The 17,575-nt window shown below is 34.7% G+C and overlaps 1 protein-coding gene across 1 annotated transcript; it reads left to right on the top strand.

Moving 5' to 3' along the window:
* The first annotated feature begins 660 nt into the window (after nucleotides 1–660).
* Nucleotides 661–3,814, top strand: LOC147626435 (uncharacterized). Its single transcript, XM_086816807.1, has 4 exons — nucleotides 661–883; nucleotides 2,043–2,102; nucleotides 2,334–2,425; nucleotides 2,483–3,814. The coding sequence occupies exons 1-4, from the start codon at nucleotides 661–663 to the stop codon at nucleotides 3,812–3,814; spliced, it is 1,707 nt and encodes a 568-aa protein (XP_086672933.1).
* The last annotated feature ends 13,761 nt before the right edge of the window (nucleotides 3,815–17,575 follow it).

Here is a 17,575-nt window from a genome sequence, read left to right as displayed (position 1 = left end):
GTAGTCTTTCAAACTAGTGAGTAAATATACTAAAAAATAGCTTTTCCAGCTTGTCCTTTCATTAGACTTTCATTCCAAAGGAAGCCTATGCCTTTTTCTCACGTGTAATGTATATAGTATTACTTTTTCTCACGTGTAATGTATATAGTATTACTTTTTCTCACGTGCTCACATTATACTTTCTTTTGGAATGTATTCCTGAAATGTAGGGATTCTGAGTCAGATGTTCAGATTTTTATACACAAAGTTGGAGGCCCTCTTTTTAGACTGTCATTTTCACATGGGAAATGTTTATTATCAGCCGAATTAATGAAAGAAAAACTAGGTGCAGAACATGAAATTTGTATTGAAGGTCTATTGCAAACTGATGATGGTTTTGAGAGCATAGGGACAATTCCCTTGTACCATGGGATTGGTGAACATGGGTATTATATCTTAGATAATACCCTGTCATCATTTTATGTTGCAAAAGTAGCCATTACATCAACACCACTCCCTACCCCTGGGGATATTCCTTCTGGATCTGGCAGCAAGACCTCACCTATGTGAGTGACATTTCAACTTTTGAAACATGGTAAAATATAGTGAGGTTATCTTTCTTGTTTCAATTGTTGACTTTGGATTGTTGATTTTTTTCCTAGTGACTTGGATGAAGAGGACATGGAAAAGGTGGTGCATGCAGATAATTTAATTGACATTGAGGAAGGTGATCCTGCATTTGACACTGCAGTATCTGCCTTCCAAATTGTTCGTACTTTGCCGCCCAATGACATATTCCATAATATTATAAATGAATGCACATTCAAAGGAAAAGTCAAGGAGCTCCCTAAGAAGTATGAAGAAAATTGCATTTATGAGCTTTTAGATGGGAAGGGCATGGAGGGTATGGAGCACAAATATGAAGGAAATGCATGGACAAAACCCCAGACACAAACAAGAACTAATAAATCTTTTATTTTGAGAAAGAGTTTTTGTGGGGGTACCTTCCAGTGTATGAATGAAAGATGCACTTATCGATTTCGAAACAAATCACCGAATAGGCTCCATTGGAATGGCCAATTATTGAAATCCCCAAATGAAGGATGTTTGGCTTTGGGAAGTTATGGAAACTTAGAGTGTTTCTTTTGTAAGCATGTTCCAATGTGCATAAAAACATGTTCAGTGTCTGCCTACTATTTTATGCCTAAAGATCACTCCCATAGTAGATTGTTCCTTCACTATGGGAAACATACACACACAATTGCTAGAGGCATGTGTCGAGCATCTATGCGAAACATTAAAGCCTTAGTAGCTCGTGTTGTTCAGATGGACCATAATGCGGGTCCACGAAAGGTACAAATGATTGTTGCCAGGGAGTTCATTTTGAAGGCTTTCACTGACGATGATAAAGTGATTGGAGAGTTTATGTCAGAGAGGGAACTCCAGGAGATGTCTCAAGAGCTAATATCTTTAATAAATCTCAAAAAGTAAGTTCTTCTCTATTGAATATATATATATATATATATATATATATGTAATTTCTTAACCAACTTGGTAAATGTAGGGTGAAGCAGATGGTAATGCAAAGTCGAAAGACAAGTCGAGCACTAGGTGATGGATTTGAGGCTATCCTAGAGTTAAAAAGAAAATGCCACTTTCAGTTCTTCCACGGATCAAGGTTTCCCTTGCAAGCAACCAAAAGTGATGAGAGGTGCTATCTTTTCAAGATGTCCACAACTGGCCCTGGCTTTGGCGTTGATATTGTCAATAGAATGGATGCTGCGGGGGATCGAGACCTTCGACATTCATGGGTTTGTTTTGATCATGTACACCGAGTGGAGAATGATTGGCACACAATGAGTGCACATGTGTATGATCACACGTATGTTTTAATTTTTATTCTCTTTTCAAAATGAAATGACTGTTCGACTGAGTTGTTACAATACAATAATCTTCCAAATACTCTTCTTGCAGGATTGGAGAGCTACTCACAATTGCAACTTGTGAGTTTAGAGAGGAGGATGAGACAGCACAGATAATGTTTTGGGAAAATTTGAATGCAGTTATGATCGACCATACTGGGAAATCAGCAAACTTTTTTGGCTTCATGGCCGACGAAGCAGGTGCAAATTGGAATGCTATTAGGTCAGTATATAACAATGGAGATGAGATGGTAGGAAAGGAGAGATCTTGCCTTTTTCATTGGAAGGAAAATCTTCGAGTGCATACACAAAAGTATATATATGCTCAACATATGGAAAAACACAATGAAATGTGTGAGAGGTGGAGGACTGCACCAACCAAAGAGGATGCTTTAGTGCTATTCCGTAAGATACGTGCATGGTGGGCAACAGGAAAGGCAGCAGACAGAAACATTCCCAAGCTAGATAGTTGGCTTAGTTGGTGGCACTATAGAGCAAGTCGTTGGGGTCATTTTATTATTAAGGTATGTTATGTATGTTTTTTTTTTCTATGAACTTAATTCAATAGCAGTAATTAAAAAACCTACTGGTTTGGGTTTATCTTTGTGCAATGGGTTTTCAATGAACAGGATGGTGAGCCTATTGTAAATGCTCTGGTACCACGGACGAACCTCTCTGAAGCCAAGCATGCTAGTTGGCTAGCAGGAGAAGGATACAAACATAAAATTAGTTTGTACGATGCATGTGTTTCAGATCTCATCAATGCTTACTTCCAGTGTGCTCGTCAAATGGCTTTTATGGAAGGAAAATATATAGGTGGAGGGCCTGACCTAGAGATATTAATTGAGAGAGCTCTTTCCAGACAAACTTCAAGCCCTTCTCCAGCTGCTACTTCAAGGGCAATTGATGATGCAGTGATGGGCACTCCAATGTTTACAAACAGGATAAATTTCAAGGGTGAGAAAAAGACTATTCGAGCTAAACGTCCACTTCATGAGGTCCGTGAGGGGAATGTAGGGAGCTCTAGCCACCGACCAGAGTTTGTTTATGTGACAGTGGATAAGCATGAAAAAGGGCAAGCATCAATAAATCCAGAAGAAGGTGACGTAGCACTTCAATCATTAGAGCAAGATATTCATCAGACAAAGTGGGCATTGCGCAGGATTCCGATCTTCAATAGAGTAGAATGTAACCATTGGGTAGGAGGAAAAAAATGTAGCAGAAAGCTACGAGGCGGAGAAGTGGCACCATGCTTTTGGAGTGATTGTCAATTATCTTCTTGGAGGAAAGAAAAGTACTGCTATTTCTGTAATAATGATGTTCGACACACTTGGAAGCCTACAAAGACAATCTTACATCCACCTGCAAGTGTTCCTAATGTTTGGCCAATAGCAACAGGTACACACTTGAAAGTCAGGGAAGCTCATGATTTAGTAAAAGCTGGATTTGAGATTGGTGTACAGATTCCAAATAGTTTGCTTCAAGAGAGTGAACAAAACAAGCAAAAAATTCTTGAGGAAGATAAGCAAAAATACCCCTATCGAAAAGGTATATCTAAAGCTGCATATGCACAGATCAGTGCTGCGTTAGATATGAATGTAGAAATTATGGGAGGACATGTTCAAATGGAAGGGCAGAAGGAAATATTTAAAGTGAGGGAAATCCAGAACAAAGAAGCCCTACCCATTGAAGTAACCATTCAGAACCACCCAATATGTTCGTGTGCAGAATTCAATGATAGGTTGGTCAAAAGAAAACCATATCTTGCCTGCAAACATATCTACTTTGTTTTCCTGATGATTCTTGGACAGGATGTGAACAATAATATGCATATCCATCAGCCAAAGATTCCTAATTATATTTTGAAAGAGATGCTCACAAGATCTCAGAGGAGCCACCCACAACAATTATAGGATATACTTATAATGTTTTGAGAATATTTTGAGAATATCAATTAAACTTTTTGTACTCTGTGCGCTATATAAATAACACACTTATATTGATTGATTTAATTAAGTTCAGTGTTATGTCAATGTTTTCAGTCATTTAATAATTAAGTTCAGTGTTATGTCAATGTTTTAGAGAGCAGCACAAGCACAAATCTGCTCGCTTGAAGGGGATAATCTATTTTTGTATTCTGTGTGAATTTTTGCTCTTATTTTTGTATTCTGTGTGATTTTTTGCTCTCGGCTCGCTGCTCTCGGCTCGCTTTATTGACGCACCCATTCATTAATTCCATATGCTAGAAATTTCTCTTTTCCCATCTAAATGATGGAATTCCAAATGTCATAGGAATTCCTCTTTTACCATTTAAATATTTCTCATAGATAAAATAAATTTATCTGAAATTCATCTTTGAATTTGAATATGCTAAAAATTACACTTTGCTGATTTAAATATTTGAATTCCAATATGGTGGAAATTCATCTTTCATCATTTAAACTTATCTATGTAAAAAGATAAATTTAACTAAATTTTCTCTTAAAATTTAAATAAAAATCTCCATTAATTTCTTTACACTAGGAATTACACTTTCCTCATTTAAATATTTGAATTCCAATATGGTGGGAATTCCTCTTTCATCATTTTAATTTATCTAAGCAAAAAGATAAATTTAACTAAAATCCTTCTTTAATTTTTAAATAAAATATATATTATTCTAGCATCCCAATTTTTATCTTACTTCATTGGAATACATGGACTTCCATTGACATGGGGATTACTCTAACATAAAAATGAATTACTAGAAATTCCTCTTTTTCCTACTTAACTATTTATGCCTAAACATAAAAATCAAACTTTCCATGATTATAATGAGAATAATTCAATTAATGTAGGATGATTAATCCTAGAATATAGTAGGAAGTCCTTTTTTCATATTATGAATGAAAATGATTTATGTGTTAATTTTTTAAAAAATTTACCATAGCTTCGCTGCTATTACTCATAATTCTCAATAATTTTGAAAACATAAAGTTTAGTAATATCATATGATAGAATAACCATTAATTGAATCAATATCCAATTATGGACTTGATTCCTAATTTTTCCTTGAATTAAATAGCATAAAAGCATTAAGAAGCCACTTATTTGGCCTCAATTTGACAAGCATAGAAATTACTTTTAGATTAGAGAATTGCTTCATGAGAAGCTTCATTTGAATATAGAATAGGTCATAGGAATGACCATTCTTTGGGAAAGAGAGAGACATGTTTTTTACAAAAAAAACATTTAATTTAAGCATAAATGGAATTTTATGTGTTTTATCACTACAATTCATTAAAGAAGTTCAATTGTATTAAAAAGCCATTCAATTGAATGCTTCTCAAGCTTCAAAGGGGTTGAGAAGAGAGAACATTTGGAGATTTAAAAAAAAGACCATAAACCACACTTTACCTCCTAGATTTCCTGATTCTTTAATCAATGCAAAGGTCCCCAACCAATCAATTGGTTTGGTATGTTGATGAAGACTCCAAGGAATATTGAAGAGAGAGAGAAACTCCAATCTCTCCAATTTGTAGAGGATTTTCAGAGGATAATAGAAAATATCATTATTTCAATATAATACTGGCACGGTATAGTTCTCATATTTTTTTACAAAGGGCTAAGGATCTATTTATAGGTGAGGGAGGCCTCTAACCAAGTCCAACTAGTTTCTAGAATTTTCCAGATTCAATTTGGCTGAATTTGGACAAGATTTGGACCTAGTTTGGTTCCCTTTTGATTTGGTTTGATGTAGGAGAGAGGAGAGAGGAGATAAAAATATCACAATATTTTTGAGTTTGAAACTCCACCACACATGTGAAATAGGCGTCTCCTTGACGAGCCCCCTTCTCCTTACCAAGGTGTCAAAATTGAATCATTATACCCAAAATATCTCATTTTTTAGTAATATTCATAGTTTTTTACTAATAAACCTTGTACTCAGTCAACTCTTCATCTTATGTGAGTATTTACTCATCTTTGGGGGTTTTTCTTTTAATTCTTCAATTTATCTCCTCCCTATATTTGGATTAATCTTATTGGTCCATAGGAGCCTTAATTGAACCATAATCCATTTTTTTTAAAATCTAGACCCTTAGGCTAAGGTCCTTTTTACCTATTTTTAATTAATTCCAATTGCACATTGGAAAGTTCTTTTTGATTTATTGTTTTAGGGGAAACCATTTTAGACACTAGGAGGTTTTTTATATCTAAAAATATCTCAATTTTAGATTATCTCTCTCTAGACATTTTCTTTCTCCAGGTCAAAATAAGGTAAAACAGAATCTTTCTTTTATTTCAAAGAGGGGAATAATTATAAGATCATAAGGGGAGGTTCTTACACTTGCACACGTCAAAAGCTGGAGGGAGAAATCTTACATCCTACCCCACTTAAAAAACGCGAGATGTCCTCATCTCGCAAAATTAGGGGATAAATGTTTTCCTTAAGATCCAACTGATTCTAGTAGTCTGGTGAACCCAACAGAATCCTGGGATAAAGATCCCTTACATAGAAATCATCATCAAAAAATAATTCACTCGGATCATATCATTCAAATCCTTATCACAAGAATGGTCCATTAGACCGAAATTTTCATCTGAACATTCCTCCATGGGAATTTTCAAATTTACAGATTTTTAATTTGACATCCCTTAACTTGATCCACTGCGTCAAGTGTTAAAAGCAGTAATCTGTTAGCACAATCCACTAATCTCATAGTGATTTGCTAAAGTTATTAACATCATTCTAGTTACAAACATCATCACAAGGACTCGTCCCATTCATGGCTTTGCTCAGCTTATTACATTTCAACCAAAATTCAGGAATCATCATTTTTTAATTAGAATCCAAATCAACTCATCAGTTCTCAACCAGAATTTAACAATCATATCAACCACATTCGAATTCATCATCTGGATAGAATTTTTGCTTATAATTTCAAGTCTTAGATTTACTTGTATATATATACTGCCAGTAAAGAGCTGCAGTTATACCCTTGGTATGTATGGGTAGTCACGGTCCTTGGAATTATAAGGTAAATACCATCATGACTAGGCCTCAAGCAAGTGAGGGATTTCCATACAATTGCGGTACTTCATCTGAAGACCCACTTTCAATTTTATGAATCTTCATTCTGAATATCAATTTGAATGAATTTTATCACACAATTATAACTTTTTATTGTTACTTCACAAATTTTTGACATTTTTGGCTTTTCAGTTGATCCACTTTAGTCAATTCGCTCTGATACCAACTAGAAGATCCTTGCCCTCTCTGCGCAACGGATTCGGGGGGGTGCTAGCAGCGGAAGTATCACTTCTTGCACGGGGCAAGATCCTTCACTCGGGGCCTCGCCCACAGATATCTAGACACAAGAGACTAATTCCTTGGTTCTTTAAAAACCAAACCTGGAAAAGCATTCCCCTACTGGAAAGCACGGGCGATTCCTCCAGGATGTCAAAGTCATACCAACCAAGGTGATCCAACCGAACCTGTGAGTCAGTTGGATAGATAATCAATGTAAGATTCCTCCCCCAAACCCCTTTTTGATGTCTAGTATCTTTCCCTGTAATCAATCCCTCTTCAGAAATATAAAGACCTTGTTTCTATCTGTTTTAGCCTAGAGAGAGAAAAATATTCTAGAGAGAGAATATTCAGATTTTGAATATTTTTGGATAGAAAAATATCTCTTCTAATTCAGATGAGTTCCCCTGAAACAGAAATTCAAAAGAAATTTTCCAATGTGCAATTGGAATTAATTGAAAATAGCTATAAAGAACCTTAGCCTAAGGGTCTAGATTTTCAGAAATCTTTAGACTATGGTCCAATTAAGGTTCCTTTGGACCAATAGCATCAATCCATGTGTAGGGAGGAGATAAATCCAACTTGTAAAAAGAAAATACCCAAAAATGAGTAAATGCTCACATGAGGTGAAGAGTTGAAAATGTACAAGGTTTATTAGTAAAAAACTATGAGCAATATTAAAAATATGACATATGTAAGGAAGGGGAATTCTTTAAAGGAGGTGCATATTTCACATAAGATGAAGAGTTGAAAATGTACAAGGTTTATTAGTAAAAAATTATGAGCAATATTAAAAGTATGACATATGTAAGGAAGAGGAGTTCTTTAAAGAAGGTGCATATTTCACATAAGATGAAGAGTTGAAAATGTACAAGGTTTATTAGTAAAAAAATTATGAGCAATATTAAAAGTATGACATATGTAAGGAAGGGGAATTCTTTAAAGGAGGTGCATATTTCACATAAGATGAAGAGTTGAAAATGTACAAGGTTTATTAGTAAAAAACTATGAGCAATATTAAAAATATGACATATGTAAGGAAAGGGAGTTCTTTAAAGGAGGTGCATATTTCACATGCTTGAATGAGTTTTAAACTCATAAAAATTGAGATATTTCATCTCTCCTCTCTCCTCATTTAAGTCTAGTTCCAAAAAGTTAGCTTAACTGACCTAAAAATGGTCAAATATTGACCAAACTGATTTAGAAAATTCTAGAATCAGTTTGTTTGGTTAGGAGCTCAATTTTTCCTATAAATAGAAGCCTCCCCCTTGTTGAAAAAGAGATAGTGTTTATGCATCGTTACTCTACTCCACCTAAGCCAAGAACTGTGAATTCATTTAATAATTCACTAGTTTTTGGAGCTTCCCTCTTTCTTCAATCCCCATTAGTGGCTCCATCAACATACTTAACCAATTGATTGGTTGGGGGCCTCTACCGTGAACAAAGAATCAAGCAAGTTGTAAGGTAATTAGTGAATATTCATCTTTCTATAATTTCTCAATGTTTCTCTCTTCTCAACCCCTCTCAAGCTTGAGAAGTTTAATTGGTATGGTTTTTTTAAATGCTATTGAAGTTTGAATAGTAGTGAAGAGTTACATAATTTAATAAATGCTATTGAAGTTAATTTTCATTTATGTTTAAATTCTAATGATTCTTATGTAAATTCTCTCTCTCACTCAAGAAATGGTCATACTCATGACCCATTCTCAATCCAAATCAAGCTTTTCATAAAGCTTTTCCTTAACCCAAGATTAAGCTATGCTTGAGGCCAAATTAATGGCTTTTTTCTATGCTTTTAGTTTATGAATATTGATGATTCAATCCATTATGGATTAATAATCCAATTAGAGATCATTTTAATTATTTTCTTAATGATAAGCATTATCCCTTAGAAAAATTGAGATTTATCAGTCATAGCAGCGGAGCTATGGCAAAATTTTTATAAAAATTATGCATAAAATAATCTCATTCAAAGCATAAAAAGAGGACTTCCTACCATATTCTAGGAATTATCATCCTAGATTAATTGAAAGAATTTCATTACAATCATGGAGAAATTGAATTTTAATATTAGGCATAATGGATAAATTTTTATATCAAAAGTGTTATTTTTACCATTTTTATTTCATGCATAGAAGTATGCATAATAGATAAATTTTTATATCAAAAGTGTTATTTTTACCATTTTTATTTCATGCATAGAAGTATGCATAATGGATAAATTTTTATATCAAAAGTGTTATTTTTACCATTTTTATTTCATGCATAGAAGTATGCATAATGGAAAAATTTTTATATCAAAAGTGTTACTTTTATCATATTGAATTTCATGCATAGAGGTATGCATAAAAGTTGATTATTTTATTATAAAAGTGTGACTTTTATCATAATTGAATTTCATGCATATAGGTATGCATAAAAGATATTCTTTTTATACTAAAAGTGTGATTTTCCTCATAAATGGATTTTATGCTTAACTTAGATGCATAAGAGAAATTTTTTTATTCTAAAAGTGTAATTCCTACCAAATTGAATTTATGCATAAGAAGATGCATAAAAGATTGATTTTTTAATTCAAAAGTGTCATTCTCATCTAAATTGAATTTATGTATAGAAAAATGCATAAAAGATTAAAATTTAATTCAAAAGTGTCATTTTCATTAAAAATGAATTTATGCATAGGAAGATGCATAAAAGATTGATTTTTACTTTGAAAGTATTAATCTCCTTAAATAGAATTTATTCATAAATAAATGTGTAAAGAAATCTTATATCAAATGTAAGAATTCTCTTGTATTCTATAAATAGATAAGAGATGTGATAGGATGTGATAAGAGGTGTGATAAGATGCTTATGAAATAAGTTAGGAGGTGATAAGAGGTGTGATAAGAGGTGATAAGATGCTTATGAAATAAGTTAGGAGGTGATAAGATGAATTAAGATGTGTATGGGGGGATGAGGTAAGAAGTGTATGTGATAAGATAAGATGTATATGGGTTGTGTTAGGACGAGAATGGATGTGATGTAAAAGATTAGATGTGAAGGTATATGGGGTTATATAAATGGGAATGTGGAAATGGATGTATGTATGTGGATGTGTGGATCTGGAGATGGGAGTGTGGATGTATGAACGTGAAAATGGATATATGCATGAAGATATATATGCATAGATGTGAATGTGGATGTAGATGTGGATGTATAGATGTGAATGGATGTGGATGTATAGATGTGAATGGGAATGTGGATGTGGATGTATGTGAATGTGGATGTAGATGTGGATGTATAGATGTGAATGTGGAATGTGGATGTGGATGTATGTGAATGTGAATGTAGATGTGGATGTATGTGAATGGGAATGTGGATGTGGATGTATGTGAATGTGAATGTAGATGTGGATGTATGTGAATGTGGATGTAGATGTGGATGTATAGATGTGAATGTGGAATGTGGATGTATAGATGTGGATGTATGGGAATGTGGATGTGGATGTATGTGAATGTGAATGTGGATGTGGGTGTATGTATGAATGTGGATATGGGATGTGGATGTATAAATGAGGATGTGAAAATGGAGGTAAGCATGTAGATGTGGATGTATGAACGTGAAAATGGATATATGCATGAAGATATATATGCATAGATGTGAATGTGGATGTAGATGTGGATGTATAGATGTGAATGGATGTGGATGTATAGATGTGAATGGGAATGTGGATGTGGATGTATGTGAATGTGGATGTAGATGTGGATGTATAGATGTGAATGTGGAATGTGGATGTGGATGTATGTATGTATGTGGATGTAGATGTGGATGTATAGATATGAATGGGAATGGGGATGTGGATGTATGTGAATGTGAATGTAGATGTGGATGTATAGATGTGAATGTGGAATGTGGATGTATAGATGTGGATGTATGGAAATGTGGATGTGGATGTATGTGAATGTGAATGTGGATGTGGATGTATGTATGTATGTGGATGTAGATGTGGATGTATGGATGTGTATGTATGAATGTGGATATGGGATGTGGATGTATAAATGAGGATGTGAAAATGGAGATAAGCATGTAGATGTGGATGTATGGATGTGAATGTGGATATGGATGTGGATGTATGGATGTGGATATGGATGTGAATATATGATATGTGATGTGAAGGAATTTGAAGTGAAGAGATGGAAAATGAGGTGATTGGATGAGTACACATATAAATGGAATGTGGAATAAGTAATGTGGATTAATGAGGAACAATGTGGAAAAATGAGAGTTAATATAGAAACTGTATTTGTAAACTGTTTGTAAATGCTGTTTGTAAATGGCTGTTTTATGTCAAGAATGCTGGGGAAGCATTTTGACCGTCTTGTGATTAAGGTCGTGGAGACCTAACTGATAAAGTTGCAACTGCTGACGGAGAGTCAATGGAGGACGTCTCGCGTAGCAAGGTCGACCGAGGTCTTGACCAGCCTCGGTTCGATTAAAATGGTGAGCTTCCGGTACGGTGGATGAGGGACCAAGGAAGCGGCCTATGAGTGAAGCGCTAGGTCACCTGCGAAGGATCCTAGAGGGTGCTGACCATACGGTGCTCGGGCTCTGGGTCGCCTAGGATACCCACGCGTGCGTCGAGGAAGATATTGGAACAAGGAGTAAGAGTTGTTTTGTGAAACCGGGCATGGATCTGGTTGACTGACCTTGCTGGTCCTCAACGGATGAGTCCATGGCTCTTTTATATGGATCTGTTGGTTGATCTTGCTGATCTTCAACGAGAGTCCATCTTGATAAGTGATTATATTGCCGAGTATTATGGGCTAGGAACTATGGAAACGGCCTCTGTGTGGACAGGTGGTGAGCGTTCTAGTTGCCAATGATGCCATAGATACTCTGATGAAGGAATGATGGGAAATTATGAATCAACTGGATAAATTGGGAGATTGTGATCAGTGGTACTATGGTTTCATTAAAGGATTGTTTTAAAGTTAGCTGATGCTAAGAAAAAGGCAATTTTCATATTGGGTGTGTAAGTGGTGTGGCTAGTTTTATGTTTGCATGAAATTCCGGCTAGGGGGCCTTGGAACTCTTTTCCTTGGTACCCGGGACAAAACCTAACCAAATTCCAAATTGGATCCCATCACTACAGTGGTTGGGCGGTTGGCTAACCCATGGGATCGGATGGGGTTAGGCTGGACTGATGGATCCGTAAACCGAGACTCAATTTCTGTTATTACGATAGATGAAGTAAGTCCCGGATAGTAATTGTTCTATGGATAGGAATCAACGGCTGTGCCTCTTGATGGGGAAAAAAGCGTTGATCCCAATGATCCAAGTGCAAGTTTCTTCCTTGATCCGACCGAGTATCTTTATAGGTGCAGTTGGATCAGCGTGATCAGTAATGATCTTGACTACGTTAGAGTAAAAAAATTATCCTGGTGGAATCGCCCGTGCTTTCCGGGTAAGGGAAGTTTTTCCGGGTTCGGTTTTGGAAAAACCGACGGATTAGTCTCTTGTCCGGATATCCGTGGACGAGGCCCCGAATGTGGGACCCCTGTCCCGTGCGAGAAGTACTACTTCCGCTGCTAGTACCCGAATCTGTTGCTCGGTGGGAACAGGGAGACCTCACAGTTGGTATCAGAGCATTTGGCTAATAAAGATCAACTGAGAAACCAAATATGTCAAAAATTTATCAAGAAGCACAAAAAAAGGTTGTAATTGTGTGATATAATTCATACAATTTGATATTCAAACTGAAATTCGTAAATTGGTAATTGGGTCTTCAGATGGAAGTACCGCAATTATATAGAATCCCTGACTTGCTTGAGGCCTAGACATGATGGTATTTACCTTATAATTCCAAGGGCCGTGACTACCGTATATACCGAGAGTATAACTGCAGCTCTTTACTGACAGTATATACGAGTAAATCTAAGACTTGAAATTATAAGCGTTAATGCTATCCAGATGATGATTTCGAATGTGGTTGATATGATTTTTAGTTCTGTTTGGAAACCGATGAATTGATTTGGATTCTGATTGAAAAATGATGATCCCTGAAAATGGATTGAAATGTAATAAGCTGAGCGAAACCACAAGGTGGATGATTGGGACGAGTCCCTGTAATGATAAATGATGAAAATGATTCAGCAAATCACTATGAGATTAGTGGATTGTGCTGTCAAATTGCTACTGTTAACACTTGACCGTTAGATCAAGTTAAGGGATGACAAATTGAGAACTTACTTAACTGAAATTCCCGTGGAGGAATGCTCAGAAGGAAATTTTTCGGTCTAATGAACCTTTATCATGTTAAAGATATGAATGATATGATCTGAATGAATTGTTATTTAATGATGAGTTCTAAGGGATATTTATTCCAGTATTCTGTTGGGTTGACCAGAATATAAGGAACCCCAGAATAAAATTGGATCTTAAGAAAAAGAGTTGTCCTCTACTTTATGAGATGAGGACATCTCGCACTTTTCAAGTGGGGTAGAATGTAAGGTTCTCCCCCAGCCTTAGAGGTATACAGGAGTAAGAATCTCCCTTTTTGATCTTATAATTATTCCCTCTCTAAAATAAAAGAAAGATTCTGTTTAAAAAAGGAAGAACCTTTTTCCTGAATACTTCTCAAGAGTCCCACCTGTTTTAAGGATTCAGAACAACGAGTTCAGAAGTGAGAATCGATGTTTTGGATATCAAGGTTTTGGTCTCGAGTACGACCCAAAAGAAGTTCTTTATCTCTTGGGAAGTATAAGAAGTTATCTCCCAGATATTGTGGACCAAAGAAAGTAGGTGATTTAACTTACGAACTTCTTTTATCTCCTCATCTCAAAGTTCTTAATGCCTTCTATAGAAAATTGTGCCAAACCCAAATCATGGAAAGACGGTAAAACTTCAGTGGCAAGCTACCGTTGGCTTCTAAGTTACGCTAGCTCCTTCCTTTATATAAGTCGTAACTTTTACTTGTCGCTCACAGTAATCTTACTCCCATCGATCTCCTTTCTTCCTAATCTCCTTCATGGCTTGGCAACAAGAATTAGTTTTATCCATAATGATTCCTCACCTTCAAGACGCAAGTGAGTCTGTGAAGAAGGATTTTATAGAACAGTATGAGCGCTCACTTTTCCCTCACTTGGGAACTTCTGTAGCGCAGACCAAATGGCGGACCTATCAAGACATAACTAGGGTAACACCCTGGGGTCAACAGCACTTTCGCAACAATGTCCGCTTGGCCATGGTTATTGAAGCCTTGGGTTTGGGTCCCCGATACTACTGCGTCATGAGATCAAGGCATCCTGGGTTTTCTGAGCGGGTCTTCTTATTGGCGTGTTTTCTTCCTCATGAGAAGATATGCCTTTACCCCGTTTTTGGCTTGCCTCTCAGAGGTCCTTTTGTTAGATCACCTCATACCACTGAGATAGGTGCGGCAATAACCAGCAGAATCATTCCCATAGATGAGTTACCCTATACTTGTGCAGCTTGTGAGTGCTGCTTTTGTGATCATATGATGGACGGGCTTATGGAAGTGTAAAGAGTTCTTCTATCTTTACTATATAAGTTCCGAGAATGAATAAAGTTTAAATCTTGTTCTTATCTTGAATCTTGCTCTCTTTGAGACTTTTTCTTGGTGGTTAATCCTGATTTAAATTTTTCTCTAAGTCTCATATTCGTGAATCTTGCGAAATTATCACAAGTTGCGAGATGAGGACATCTCGCGTTTTTTAAGTGGGGTAGAATGTAAGATTCCTCCCCCAAACCCCTTTTTGATGTCTAGTATCTTTCCCTGTAATCAATCCCTCTTCAGAAATATAAAGACCTTGTTTCTATCTGTTTTAGCCTAGAGAGAGAAAAATATTCTAGAGAGAGAATATTCAGATTTTGAATATTTTTGGATAGAAAAATATCTCTTCTAATTCAGATGAGTTCCCCTGAAACAGAAATTCAAAAAGAATTTTCCAATGTGCAATTGGAATTAATTGAAAATAGCTATAAAGAACCTTAGCCTAAGGGTCTAGATTTTCAGAAATCTTTAGACTATGGTCCAATTAAGGTTCCTTTGGACCAATAGCATCAATCCATGTGTAGGGAGGAGATAAATCCAACTTGTAAAAAGAAAATACCCAAAAATGAGTAAATGCTCACATGAGGTGAAGAGTTGAAAATGTACAAGGTTTATTAGTAAAAAACTATGAGCAATATTAAAAATATGACATATGTAAGGAAGGGGAATTCTTTAAAGGAGGTGCATATTTCACATAAGATGAAGAGTTGAAAATGTACAAGGTTTATTAGTAAAAAATTATGAGCAATATTAAAAGTATGACATATGTAAGGAAGAGGAGTTCTTTAAAGAAGGTGCATATTTCACATAAGATGAAGAGTTGAAAATGTACAAGGTTTATTAGTAAAAAAATTATGAGCAATATTAAAAGTATGACATATGTAAGGAAGGGGAATTCTTTAAAGGAGGTGCATATTTCACATAAGATGAAGAGTTGAAAATGTACAAGGTTTATTAGTAAAAAACTATGAGCAATATTAAAAATATGACATATGTAAGGAAAGGGAGTTCTTTAAAGGAGGTGCATATTTCACATGCTTGAATGAGTTTTAAACTCATAAAAATTGAGATATTTCATCTCTCCTCTCTCCTCATTTAAGTCTAGTTCCAAAAAGTTAGCTTAACTGACCTAAAAATGGTCAAATATTGACCAAACTGATTTAGAAAATTCTAGAATCAGTTTGTTTGGTTAGGAGCTCAATTTTTCCTATAAATAGAAGCCTCCCCCTTGTTGAAAAAGAGATAGTGTTTATGCATCGTTACTCTACTCCACCTAAGCCAAGAACTGTGAATTCATTTAATAATTCACTAGTTTTTGGAGCTTCCCTCTTTCTTCAATCCCCATTAGTGGCTCCATCAACATACTTAACCAATTGATTGGTTGGGGGCCTCTACCGTGAACAAAGAATCAAGCAAGTTGTAAGGTAATTAGTGAATATTCATCTTTCTATAATTTCTCAATGTTTCTCTCTTCTCAACCCCTCTCAAGCTTGAGAAGTTTAATTGGTATGGTTTTTTTTAAATGCTATTGAAGTTTGAATAGTAGTGAAGAGTTACATAATTTAATAAATGCTATTGAAGTTAATTTTCATTTATGTTTAAATTCTAATGATTCTTATGTAAATTCTCTCTCTCACTCAAGAAATGGTCATACTCATGACCCATTCTCAATCCAAATCAAGCTTTTCATAAAGCTTTTCCTTAACCCAAGATTAAGCTATGCTTGAGGCCAAATTAATGGCTTTTTTCTATGCTTTTAGTTTATGAATATTGATGATTCAATCCATTATGGATTAATAATCCAATTAGAGATCATTTTAATTATTTTCTTAATGATAAGCATTATCCCTTAGAAAAATTGAGATTTATCAGTCATAGCAGCGGAGCTATGGCAAAATTTTTATAAAAATTATGCATAAAATAATCTCATTCAAAGCATAAAAAGAGGACTTCCTACCATATTCTAGGAATTATCATCCTAGATTAATTGAAAGAATTTCATTACAATCATGGAGAAATTGAATTTTAATATTAGGCATAATGGATAAATTTTTATATCAAAAGTGTTATTTTTACCATTTTTATTTCATGCATAGAAGTATGCATAATAGATAAATTTTTATATCAAAAGTGTTATTTTTACCATTTTTATTTCATGCATAGAAGTATGCATAATGGATAAATTTTTATATCAAAAGTGTTATTTTTACCATTTTTATTTCATGCATAGAAGTATGCATAATGGAAAAATTTTTATATCAAAAGTGTTACTTTTATCATATTGAATTTCATGCATAGAGGTATGCATAAAAGTTGATTATTTTATTATAAAAGTGTGACTTTTATCATAATTGAATTTCATGCATATAGGTATGCATAAAAGATATTCTTTTTATACTAAAAGTGTGATTTTCCTCATAAATGGATTTTATGCTTAACTTAGATGCATAAGAGAAATTTTTTTATTCTAAAAGTGTAATTCCTACCAAATTGAATTTATGCATAAGAAGATGCATAAAAGATTGATTTTTTAATTCAAAAGTGTCATTCTCATCTAAATTGAATTTATGTATAGAAAAATGCATAAAAGATTAAAATTTAATTCAAAAGTGTCATTTTCATTAAAAATGAATTTATGCATAGGAAGATGCATAAAAGATTGATTTTTACTTTGAAAGTATTAATCTCCTTAAATAGAATTTATTCATAAATAAATGTGTAAAGAAATCTTATATCAAATGTAAGAATTCTCTTGTATTCTATAAATAGATAAGAGATGTGATAGGATGTGATAAGAGGTGTGATAAGATGCTTATGAAATAAGTTAGGAGGTGA

This window comes from Cibotium barometz, chromosome 22 (genome assembly GCF_041138505.1).
Source record: "Cibotium barometz isolate CiBa-2024 chromosome 22, ASM4113850v1, whole genome shotgun sequence".
NCBI lineage: Eukaryota > Viridiplantae > Streptophyta > Polypodiopsida > Cyatheales > Cibotiaceae > Cibotium > Cibotium barometz.
This window is presented reverse-complemented; position numbering and strand designations above follow the sequence as displayed.

What these genes read in the sequence shown, in the direction of transcription:
- LOC147626435 (XM_086816807.1), top strand. Translation starts at nt 661, where the DNA reads ATGGAAAAGGTGGTGCATGCAGATAATTTAATTGACATTGAGGAAGGT. An exon ending in CTTCATGGCCGACGAAGCAG is followed by an intron (nt 2,103 to 2,333) that starts GTGCAAATTGGA and finishes GGTGGGCAACAG; the next exon opens with GAAAGGCAGCAGACAGAAAC. An exon ending in GGGGTCATTTTATTATTAAG is followed by an intron (nt 2,426 to 2,482) that starts GTATGTTATGTA and finishes AGTAATTAAAAA; the next exon opens with ACCTACTGGTTTGGGTTTAT.